General features: G+C 40.4%; 1 protein-coding gene across 1 annotated transcript in view; it reads left to right on the top strand.

Moving 5' to 3' along the window:
- The window catches only part of stard10 (StAR-related lipid transfer (START) domain containing 10), a 29,596-nt gene extending 17,956 nt beyond the window's left edge, over window positions 1-11,640 (top strand). The window contains exons 3-7 of the mRNA XM_012859400.3: window positions 1,920-2,067; window positions 2,203-2,306; window positions 7,717-7,834; window positions 8,303-8,355; window positions 10,262-11,640. Coding sequence (XP_012714854.1) covers window positions 1,920-2,067; window positions 2,203-2,306; window positions 7,717-7,834; window positions 8,303-8,355; window positions 10,262-10,468 — 630 coding nt within the window. The 3' untranslated portion in view covers window positions 10,469-11,640. The remainder of the gene's footprint in view (window positions 1-1,919; window positions 2,068-2,202; window positions 2,307-7,716; window positions 7,835-8,302; window positions 8,356-10,261) is intronic.
- Window positions 11,641-12,566: the final 926 nt, after the last annotated feature.

Below are 12,566 nucleotides of genomic sequence, written 5' to 3'. Positions count from 1 at the left end.
AGGATCCTCATCATGTTTTCCTCTCATTAATTTGAAGATCAGCAGCATTGCATGTGGATGTTAAGATTTTTGCTAGTACATAAAATAAATGTACTGTTTAAATCCCTCGCCTTTTTATTTTTTATTTTTTGGTGGCATGAATGGAGCAAAAGTTTAGATCTTAAAAAAGAGATGGGGAGCATTGGACAGAGGTTAAACCATCAAGTCTGGTCAGATCTTATTTTTATCCCTAATGCTAATAATAAAAGTCTATGTTTGAGATTTTTAAGTGAAAAATTACCCAATGTGTGCAGAACTATGTAAATACGTATACAAACATCACATTTGTAAATAATGAAAAGTAGCGTGTTGAAAATACCATCAGTCCATTCAGCCAAGATTGTGGTTATTATAAATGTATTTGTACACATTTATATTTCACTGCCAGATCAAAACAAAGCATTCATTTCACTTAACATAATAAAACCTACATTTTAGCTGATGCGAAGCAAGAAGATGGACTGTCACGTAACTTGTTGAACTTTTGAACTTCTGCGCCACAGATTTTCAGTTAGATTTAGGTATGGACTTTAACACACATACTTATCCTTTTATCTAAACCTGCATCCTGCCACTCTGGAGCCCGTGTTGCTCTTTACGCCCTCCACAGTGGCTCTTTACACATTTGACCAAATGCAATAAAAACCAATCAGTCTTTTTATTTATAAAGATGATAAAGACTGGGTTTTAGGAGTTTTCTGAGGTTTTCGGGCTACATTTGCAAAGGATTTCTGCAACAGAATGGCACTAATGGCATATGGGTCGTTCATTCGTTTTTTTTTTTGTTTTTTGTTTTTTTGTTTTTTTTTAAATACGTTTGGCAAACTTGATGCTTAATTTTGAAACCATGGAAAGTTTTGTTCAATAATATGTTCCATTCTAGAAGTTGATAATGGATATGAAATAGTAGTTCTAAAACAATAAAACAAATACATTTTATGTATAACTTTATAGGTTGTTCATAAAGTTTGATAAGCTAGCTTTATCTAAGGTTTATGCAGGTTTTGGAGCTCTGGATGAGAGACAAGAATGGGTGTTTATAAATGTTTCTGATCCATGATGTAAATCATTTCACTGTCACTCTGGCTGTGTGTTTGTCGTTGTTGTCCTGCTGGAAGGTAGATCTCTGTTCCCAGTCTCAAGTCTTTTTTAGCCTCTTGCAGGTTTTCCTCCAGGATTTCCTTGTATTTAGCTCCATCCATTTTCCCATCAATGTCTATCAGCTTCTTTGCCCCTGCTGAAAAACGGTACTCCCATAGCATGAGACCTTCTACTCACTATATTGCTCCAAGAGGATGCTATTTTAAAGTAATGTGTAGTGTTGGCTTTTCTACCACATGCCAAAAATGTCAAGTTCAGACTCTGCTGAAATAAAACCATGCATCATTGCCTTCTACTTTTACAATTAGGCTGTGCTTTGTGTTAGTCTGTCACATTAATCACCAACGACCTCCTGATGGCAGCCGATTTTGGTTTACTTGCTATCCTCATTCGTCCGGACCTGAGTGCAACCTTTGATACAATTTCTTACTCCATCCGTCTCCACAGACCCCCACTAGATTCAGAATAAATTTAAAAATTCTTCTGTACACATTCAAGGCCATCCACAACATCGCTCCCCCCTCTACCTTTCTGATCTCCTTTTACAATGCTACTCCCTCCTGCACCCTTAGATCCTCCTCTTCCACTCACTTTACTGCTCCTCCTGCCCGCCTCGGCACCATGGGGAGCAGAGCTTTCTACTGATCTGCTCCCAAACTCCGGAAGTTCAGGGAGCATGAGCAGTATAGCAAGGCACTATAAAATCTTCAATATTATTAACTTCCATTACTCCTGTGTGCTTTTTCTTTTTGGCCTCACAATGAATCCTCTTCTTTCAGTGTCGCATGGTATGCAAGGACGTGCCAGCCGACACGATGTACGACGTTCTACACGACATTGAATACAGAAAAAAGTGGGACTCAAATGTCATCGAGACCTTTGATATCGGAAAGCTCACAGTGAATGCAGATGTCGGGTACTACTCATGTACGTTGCACTGTTCTAAACGTTGTCTTTTTTTATATTCATGAGTGACTTTGTGAGGGGAAGTGGTCATGTCATGAAATGCATATTGTCCTCCAATGGGTATTTTAACTGGAGATGCATTGTTTTGTTTTAAAGGGAAGTGTCCAAAACCTCTCCGGAACCGCGACGTCATCACGCTTCGCTCCTGGCTGCCGATAGGGAAGGATTACATCATCATGAACTACTCTGTTAAGCACGCCGTGAGTATACAACCACAAACGTATTGGGTGTATACTTGCTCTGGTCCTTCCCATTCATTCCCTTCATAACCTTGTTGTGTGTGTGTGCTAAAGTGCACTAGAACGCCAACACAGCATTATGAAAGAAATGGAAAACAAAATGGGTGCTTGTTGGCTCAGCTGAAATGAATATGGGTCCACTTCAGGAAGGGCATTGTAGCGCATGAATGTCTTTATGTAGAGAGGAGTTGGTGCAAACATTTCATCGGCCATTTAAAATTCCACTTATCTTGCAGAGAGGCAGTTCGTCCAGAATGAAGAGACAGTTTGGCACTTGTCCACCAAGGCAACCCTGTCCACCCCTTGGTGCCTTTAAGAGTGAGATGTATAATGATTTTTCACTGTAAAATCATTCACCCCGTACAGCTGAGCACTGCACAGTATGACTTTAGCTCTTAAACATACTTTCTAAGAACTTGTCCTATTTAAATGTCAAATGGTAGCAGAAAAAAAACTGTTATTAGAGAACAGGAAGACTGTGAGTAACAAGTTGGACTCGGGCCCAAAACCTCTACTGATAATTGGCGGCTTCTGCTATGTGGAACTGGGGGCTCATGTAAAAGCTCCTAATAATCTCCTGTCAACAAGGCTGTTTCGACAATATTGAAGTGTTGATTAGGAAATAGTTAGGGAATCTTAATGAGGCAGTGAGCCTAATGAAATTTGGTGAAAAAATGTTGGAGATTCTTCTCAGAAGAGGCTCTCATTATTCCTCAGATAATGTTGAGAAGAAGTGGTTCTGATTTCAGGGTATTGTTACTTTGACATTCTGGATTTTAGTGTTGTGGTCACCTGTGTTGGTGCCCTGTTGAAGTATGGGTTTTTCACTAGACCTCTGAAAGTGTGCTGTGGTACCTGGCCAGGCTAGCTTTTGGTTTCCATGTACATATGCTTTCTTGACAGCTTTTGATAGATACTGACCCCCACTGACAGGCAACACCCCACCAGAGGTGTAGTCTTGGAGATGCTCTGACCCAGTCGTCTTTAGTTTGTCCCTTGCCAAACCTGCCCAAATCATTATGCTGCCCATTCTTCCTGCTTCCAGCTTGGGTTGTCACGATACTAACATTTCAAACTCTATCGATTTGATACTCGATACCATTTTCAATACCACGGGGATAAAAAAAATGACAAATAGTTAAAGGCATAACATTTTTTTATTAGCATGAAAGACTCTCCTTTTGCAACCTCAACATGGCACCTGCTTTCTTGACAGACTCACAGATGCTAGTTAAGTAACTGCAAATAAATGCTAAATAAATAACCCAAATACATGCCCAGCAGCATGCTAGCCACAGCTAATCACACAGTAATGCTAACCACTGGTCGCGCTAACATGTGTACTACCTTTTAATGTTAAGGTGACCAGATTTCACTTGTGAAAACTGGGGACGTCTCTGGTTTTGTGAAGCAGGGGCGATGATGCCGCCGCAGAATCCCTGCTCCGGGGGTTAGTTTGTTTTGCCTAATCTGCAAAGCGGGTCAGGCAAGTATCGCTACTTTTGACAGTCCTACTTCCAACACATCAACACTGAGGAAAGATGTGACTTGCTGCTAGGCATGGGCTAGTTACCGGTTTCACAGCATACCACGGTATGAACAAAATCACAGTTTCAAAACCACTAAAGTTTTCTGTCATACTGTTCCTGCGATAAAAGCGTTTTTACATATACATCTTGTCAGAAAGCAGGTCGTGTGCAGCTGCAGCATTACTTGCTTAAGTTTATTATACCATCATAATTTCATACCAGCCCATGCCCACTTGCTGCTTAATATATCCCATTCACTTACATAATGAAGAGATGTTTAGTTTTATTTATTTCACCTGTTAGTGGTCAAAATGTTATGCTTAAAGACCTAGTACAGGACTTTGCAGATGCATTATCCTTCAGCTTTTCATTAACTGGATGTCAACTTTCAGAAACATTTAGCACCAGCAATTGGATTTCTTAAATACCATTTAAATTAATCTAAATGTATTTATTTTTATAAAGGCAATTAACTAATTGGGTGAAAACTGTGTAATGGTGTGCTTTTAAGCTGGTCTTAGAGACAGAATACAAATAGGATTGTTGCCATGTCGTGTATAATGAAACGACATGGAAGCTTAGTAGCTATTTTTCATGGCTGAATAAATCACAAGTCTGAGAAATTTTCTTTCACAAAGGGTTTGGTATTGGACTGAAAAAAAGAGTGAAAGCTTAAAGAAAAACGTAAAAAGGCCCAGTAACTGTTAATCGAAAGGGCAAAGCTTTAGCACAGGACTGATGATGCTGTGTTTTTGGGGTTATATTGTTGAAAGCAGCCTTACACAGATGGACAGATGATGATCACAGTTTACCATGTTGTTAGCATGGATACATTCATTTAGTAAATTAATCACTGAACCTTTCGTCTGTTAGGAAACTCTGCCACAAAATAAATCCTTTTAAAATATATTTAAAATGTTTGTTTGCTGGGGGACCTTATAGAACCCCGAAGGACCATTAATCGAGACCATTTTAAAAGATGAGAAGGTTCAGATGCTTGGAAGTAAAGAATGAATTAAATATGAAATGACTCAAGACTTTACTGCAGTATAGTGGAAAAAAAAAACCTTGTAAACAAAGTATTTCTTCATTTCTTTGTAAATAAATTCCCAGGCTCTCTCCTTCTGGGGTTGACGCGCTAGAACAACATTTACAGAGGGATAAGTCCTTTCATGTGACTGGTTTCTGTGGACTTCCGCCTTGCCTTCCGCATTCCTGCCTTAATTAGAGTTCACAGACATAATAGACCCAGTGTCCATGCATGAATGTTTGTGTTTGATCTGTGTGATTTGGCAAGGTCACTGTTGCTTATCAGCCCAACTTCAGACTTTGCACTGCAAGGAATCCCATTTTGATCAATATGCCATTGACTTAAAAAGGCCGGTCATTAAAACAGGCATGCTCTAAGCATATAGCATACAGATAAATGGGGGAATCAAACTAGAAAATTGAATTAAATTAAGTAGGCGGTTAAATTTTCACTAGAAAAGTAAATTACTTTTATTCCCAGTAGAAAAAACATCTTCCCCTCTTCTTTGTTCCCCTCAGCTTCAACTTCACATCAATACTGGAATGACATTACCTCTGAAGTTCAGGTTTTTTTTCTGTGCTGTTGCTTTTGCGTTGCTATCCTAATATTAACTCGTGCTGATCTTTATCATTTCTTTTGCATTTCATTTCAGAGAGTATTGAATGACGCGTTGTATCCTCTATATTCCAACTACCAAGTAATACCTGCGTTTATTGTTTGTACAGCAAGAGGATATATTTTTTCTTTGCCATTGAATGGCCCTTTAAAGAAAATCAAAGGAAATAAATCTCTTCCATAGTTGCTCAATTTATAAAGTTTTTTAATGTTTTCCTCCAGAATCTTGACAAAATCACAGAGGAATTGGCCCACAGTTTATGAAGCCAGTATGTGATGTGTTAACTGCTCAATTCTTCAGTGTAGTTTTAATAACCTGGACCAGAACTCGTAGAAAAGGAGAGAAGGAATTGGTTTTCTCATCTCACCTTTTAATTTGCTACAAAGGAAATGGAAACATAAAGATGGGTTGAATGTGCTTTCCTGTACTGTTTTGATCCAAGCGTGTCAGACGTTGCATTTGGACCTGGGAAAAAATGATGCCCAATTGTGACTAAAGTGTCAGTTTAAAACAGCATGTCATGTCGGGGCAAAAAAATAAATAAACCAGACGCACAGCGTGGTTTTCCCAGAAAATATCTGATGACTTGACATTTGCTCCAGGTCGTTCTTGGTTGAGGGAGCTGTAGCTTGGCAGTCGGTGAGTCTGTCGCACTGACTGACCACAGATTCAAGCTCACAACCAGAGGCTTTCTTTCAAGAAAAAGATTTATGGTAAATGGCTTTTATTTGTCTAGCGCTTTATCAATTCAGACGACCCCAAAGCTTTACACTACAGTCAGCGTTTCAGTCCGATGGTGGTGAGCTATGTTTGTAGCCAGAAGCGATGCTGCCATATATCGGCGCCAGCAGGCAATCCTGAGGGATCGAACCGGCAACCCGCCATTTGCAGGACCTGTGCCACTGTCACCCCTAAATACATAGCACTGTGTGAACCCAGCTTTGGAGAGCAAAGGAAATATTCTTTATTCTATAATGTTCTTTCAGTGTGAACTTGCTTGGACAGCCAGACCTGAGCATGTTACCCGTCGTTTTGAATGTCCTCCACTTGTAGACTAATTTCCATACAGTAGTTTCAATTTCTTTTGTGACCTTCAGATTCCTATCCCAGAATCCTGAGCTGCTACAATCTACTTTCTAAAGGCCTCATCAGCTCTTTTAATCTTCAGATTGTGTTTCCTCTCACTTCAACAGTGAGGGAGTACTCAAGATACACAGTTTGGTTGGAGACATTGTTGAGTTCCTGGTGTGATGCACCTGTGTGCAAAAGTAGACACTTTAATTGGGAATAAATGTGGGGATCTTTTCATTTATTACATTTTTTTTAAGACGTTTTTGCAAACTTTTACTTTACAAAAATCTTTTAAAAGTCTGCAGTTTTGTCTGGCTATGTTACTTGAATTTTTTTGGCTTTAAGTATTTCAGGACTGATGACATCTCCTGTTAATCAGAGAGAATTTGATACATTTTTGAAGGGTTTATCTTGGCATCAGACAAACATTCAACCCTGTTGTCTATAAATTAATCAACTGCCCAAGGTATAAGATATTGCTTCCTCGTGTGCTGGATGTCAGAAAGATGAGTCAAATTTAGTCCGCTTCCGCTTAAATGTCCATTAGCTAAGAATATGCTTTTTGATTTCCGAGAATCCTGCAGATTATTAATGAACTGAGCTCTCAAACTGCGCTCAGCACAAATTCCTACGCCATAACCTGTTAGTAGAGAAGAGAAGATGCCAGAAATAAGCATCAGATGGCTGGAAAAAAAAAGATAAAGCAGTGATGTGAAGTTGCTCTCTGCTAACAATTTCCAGCTCCCTGCTGCTCTGTGTGCTTTAGTGCTCTGCAGCGAGGCTGTTCCAGTTAGTGCTGGCTAACCAGCTCTGTATGTCATTATGATGAATAATTATCTAAGCTATGTGGCCAAAGATGTTAGCTGTGAAATTATACAGTATGCTGCAGTGTCTGAGAGACTTTCCTGCTTTATGTGCATTGGATTTAGAATCAACATAAAGCACTAGTAGTTAAAAACACATTTTGACATGTTTGCTTGTAACTTTTGATAGATTTGTTGAAATGTCTAGAAAGTCTATTCTTTTCTTATACATGTGCATTCATTAGCTGACACTTTGGCTACACGCATTCTCACAGATGATAAAATAGAGGGGATATCATGAAGTGTATTGTTGTTTCCACAGAAATATCCACCTAAAAGGGACATGGTGCGGGCTGTTTCCCTTCAGACGGGCTACATGATTCACAGCCAGGGACCAGGCAACTGTACCCTCACGTACATGGCCCAGGTAGATCCACGAGGTAAACGATGCACACACTCTGCGGCAAACAGACACACAACCTTGCAAGAGAGCGTGCACATGCAGCACATAATGATGGAAATATAGAAGCTCCCTCTTCCAGGTGCTTAATGCACGCTGCATAAATTATTCATTCATCTACCTTTTGTTAAAATAAGTTGTCCTGGTAACCATATCAAGGACGTTTGAGGTTTGATCCGTCTATTTTCGTGTCCTGCCTTTTCCCCGCTGAGATGTTCTGTGTATATTCAAGTCTTTTTTTTTTTTGCAGGTGTTTATTGTTCAGATCTTAAGAATTGCCTCCTTTTATGTGTTTGTGTGGATTCAGCAAGTACCAAGTTACTAAGCCTCTCTTTGATGTGTTTGATGTGTAATGGAATAGAAGCAAACCTACAGTCCCCCCACCCTTCCTAGACATCGTCTTTCTCTTTTGAGTCACTCTTACCCGGCTCCTTCTTTCTTTTTACAGGTTCATTACCCAAGTGGGTTGTCAACAAGTCTTCTCACTTCCTCGCTCCCCGCGTAAGTCATGCACATATTAACACGGATCCTGTGTGTTTGTCCATGTGGCTATCTGCAGTCTCTCGTCTTAACGGTACCCTCACAGCACATGGGCTGTCACGATGGGAATTACATGCCTGTTAAAAAAGACATTCTGTCAAGCTCTTTTCTGAAACATGGGTTTGCTTCGCTTGTTTCTGTCTGGGGTGTTTAAATGTGTTTTGAAAGGGTGCAGAAATTCTGCAGAGAGTGCTCTGGGATGTCTCAGTGCTGTCGTGATCAGTAATGAGCAGTATAAAGAGATTTGCTAAATGTAAGCGTTACAAATTCTATTTCAGCTGCTAACCCTAGTATCCTGTGTTTTAATTGGAAATGCAGAGCAAAGCTATAAATGTGCGAAGGGGCCTGACAACGTGGCTCTAAATTGTAGAAGAGGCTTTAATTGATATAGTTTTGGGGTTTTGCACCTTTCAGGATTTCTCTCTGGCTTATCTACTCATCCCTTCATCACTGCACAGTTGTGGATTAAACAATTTATGATGGACAGAAATCTTCACAAACTTTTCTATGTTAGTTTTCCACTTGCACTGAGTCTAAGATACAATAAAGGGTGATCAGATAAAATTACTTGTAAACTTGCAAAATGGTTTGCAAACTCATTCTTGGTAAGAAGAAAATGGTTACCTTTAAAAATGAGGATTGCTTGAATTATTCTTCTCCTGTCGGCTATGGTTACTTTTTAGGAACCACGTGCTGTCGTCGTTTTGCATCAGAAGGGCCTCTCGTGTAACAGTAGTGCTACTAGTAAGGTTTCACCCAAATCATAAAAAGAACTCTAGAGAGACATTCAGTTGCTGTCATAAAATCTTTGGTGTGTCCTTAGAGGTCCATCAAGTGGCAGGACCGCTTTAATTAAGGGATTAGGTTACCACTTACAGAGCTTACTCAGGAATGGCAGCAGATGTGGGCATTTTGACATGTGCAAGGAGGCAGAAACATCTGCATACTGGCAGCAAAGAAGCCATTTTTCTCAAATAAAAAAATAAAATAAAAAGTCCAAGACAGAATAAAATTCCACTGGAAGATCCTGGGTTGAGCCAAGCTGGAGAGGATGGTAGTAAAGTTATTTTTTATGACAATATATAAAAAAAAACAAAAAACAAAGACAGCCCGGGGAAGAAAAGGTGAATGTGAACATGGTTCCTGTGCCATCCTGATGGTGAAGAATTTCATGACCATTAATGTGTGGGGTTGCATGTTGTTGAAGAGGAGAGGCTCTCCGACACTGAATTACTGCCATGACTAAGCAATCGTATCAAAAAGTCCTTCAGAAGCAACTTTGCCCGATGACCGAGGGAGAATATTTTTGTCCTTGCTTGATGAACCACTATGTCACAGGACAGAAGTGATGATTAAGAGGCTGAGGGATCAAAACATAAAAGTATTGGTCCCGTGACCAGGAAACTTTCGAGAGCATAACCCTATCATTAGATCTTCTAGTCAATCGTCAAAATACAAGAGTACAACAATGACAACAAACTAAAACTTTACTGGATAAGAATGCATCAGTGTCTGTCAAGATTTGAATCAGGAAGTGAGATCCAGTATGTCACAACAAATTGCAAAAGTCTTTGATGTCATGATGCATTTCCTAAACAAAAGCTTTTGAAATATTTACTATAGAAATTCAGTTGAAACATCTGACAAAAAGATCTGGCACTGAAGCGGGAAACTGTCAAAAGCAAAACTTCTGTCACTCGTTTAATTTAATCTGTAGAGCTGTTTCTATCCTCAACACCCAAGTATTTCATCTTGGTTTAACGCTTCCTTTTTTATCAGGAAAGTCACACCTTTATTTTAATCAGAGCGTATCCGTGTAATAATGAACCGAATTGTTGCCATTATTTATGCTTCCATCCTCTTTTAGGCAATGAAAAAGATCAGCAAAGCTTGTCTGAAGTACGCAGAGTGGAAGCAGAGACACAACCCCAACTTCAAACCCTGGCTGTACCCCGAACAGACCACGTTACCCACAATCCCCCTCTCGGAGCTGAGCATTCAGCGCGCAGAGAGTCTGGAGAATATCGACGAGAGCTCCTTGGCCGAGACTCAGGAGAGAGAAGACAGCGACTAAACCAAACGTGTCCGTACAAACAGCAATGCAGGGATACATAAATGCTTAATAAACATCCCATCATTACATGTATGTATATGTGATTCTGTCTGTACACATCTGTATATTGTTCATGAAATGCATATGCAAACATATCATTGAGGACATGTATGTAGGCATTCATGCACAGGAACAAACATTACCAACTTAGTCACATTAACATACATATTGGATGAACACGGCAGACATTTCCCCATACAAGCAGGGAGCTCATGCAATACTTATAGAAGTAAATAACCTAACATTTGGTGTTTTCAGAGTAGCTGTAAAGGATTTTTTTTTTTTATCCGAGAGGGTTTAAATTTTCTAATGGTAAAGGCAAAATTTCATACCAAATATAGTTCCTTGTTGTATTATTTATACATCAAAAACTTTTACACGCCTCGTCACATGGCTACAGGCGCCATTGCATTTAACCGGAGTTCTGTGTGATAGTCCAACACACAGTAGTGAATTATTAAGTTGAAGGGAAAATATTTTAGATTTTAGGGGGACCCTATTAATGAGGTGTTGTTTTTTTCATTGAAGAATTTTTTTTTTTTTTTTTTTATATAGATATGTCATAAAAATGGCTAAATACAAAACAAACTTTTGCCTTTCAATCTGCAATTATGCACCACTTATGGTTGGTCTGCTGTAAAATCCAAATAAAATGCCTTGGAGTTTGTGGTTGCAATGAGACTAAATGAAAAGGTCTATTTGATATGAATAATTTTGCAAAGCACTATCTTTAGTAAACCATTTACCAACAAATCTTAACATGCACATTACTGCTACACATACCTATCAAAAATAACCTAATGTCTGAGCTCAGTGCACCAGACACATAACCCACACATGCTGCACCAGTGCACTCAGACCTTATAACTCAATCTGTACGTCTCTCAGTCCCTCGGTGTGTCTCCATGACATTTCTAAGCACATGACAAATATGCAGGTGTGCAGAAGGCAGCTGGAACCCACAACCCCGACCTTCATCCCTTTTTTTTTTTTGTCTGAGACACACACACACACACACACACACACACACACATGCAGATTTACATCCATGCAATGACAACTTCTCTATTTGGGAGATGTCTGAATGTATGTAGAATTTAAATAAATACAGCTTCCTACAAAGGTTTCCATCATGTCGCTGCTTTTCTGACTTCATTGTGTTTTACGTGTCCTTGGGTTGTTGCCGTGGTGCAGTGTGGTTGATCTCGCTCATTCGTGCAGTGTTTTTTTTTTGTTTTTGGTGTTTTCTTTTTCTTTTTTTTTTTTTTCTTTTTTTTTTGTGGTGTAACCGTGGTGTCATGATCAGAAGAGACGAACATAATGACATGCAGCTGCTATCAATGAACTGTTTGCGCTCACAATGGGAAACGGTGCGTGCGTTTGATTGCGTGCATCTACGGATTCACTGGCCCAGGATTCCCCCCCTCTCCCTCCTCCCTCCCATCCCTCCTCAATCTGTTGGCATAGCAACTCTGGGAGATGGCACCAAAGAGCAACACATGATGACTAGATCTTGTGTGATCTGCGCCTGGGATGTTCCTTGGGCGCTCCGCTGGACGCGGAGCAACGCCTGCTGCAGCAGCTCTGAACATCAGCGGCTCAGCTTCTGGGTTCACCCCTAAAAAAATAAACGAAGTAAAGGACAACACAGCAGCACCTTCACGTTCATGTGGCGACAAGTTGTTTTCCTGCGCGCCTTTCCCCTGCGCACAGACGCCGCTTTATAACGAATAAAAGATGAAGAGTGCATGTAAGAGATGCAAACAGATGTGAAGCTGCTCACAGTGTGATCGACCCCCCCCCCTCCTCCCACTTGCTCTGGTATTGTTGTCATGTCCATGTTTGAGTCAGGAGGGCGGCCACAGCGCGTCCCAGTGGTTTCCCCGCGCTGTGGCCCAGCCGCCTCCGCAGCGGGAGGAGACGTGGAAGCAGCGTGACGGCCAGAAAAGCCTGCATGTGGCGCGCTGCCACCCCCACAGCTCCGCGGCCCACCGGGGATGGTAGCCTGCTGATGACTCATCCCCTCCCCACCTCCTCTTCGTCTTTCTCCCACTGCCTC

This window comes from Fundulus heteroclitus, chromosome 18, assembly GCF_011125445.2.
Source record: "Fundulus heteroclitus isolate FHET01 chromosome 18, MU-UCD_Fhet_4.1, whole genome shotgun sequence".
NCBI lineage: Eukaryota > Metazoa > Chordata > Actinopteri > Cyprinodontiformes > Fundulidae > Fundulus > Fundulus heteroclitus.
The sequence above is the reverse complement of the archived record's forward strand: the minus strand, read 5'-3'. Positions and strand labels throughout refer to the sequence as shown.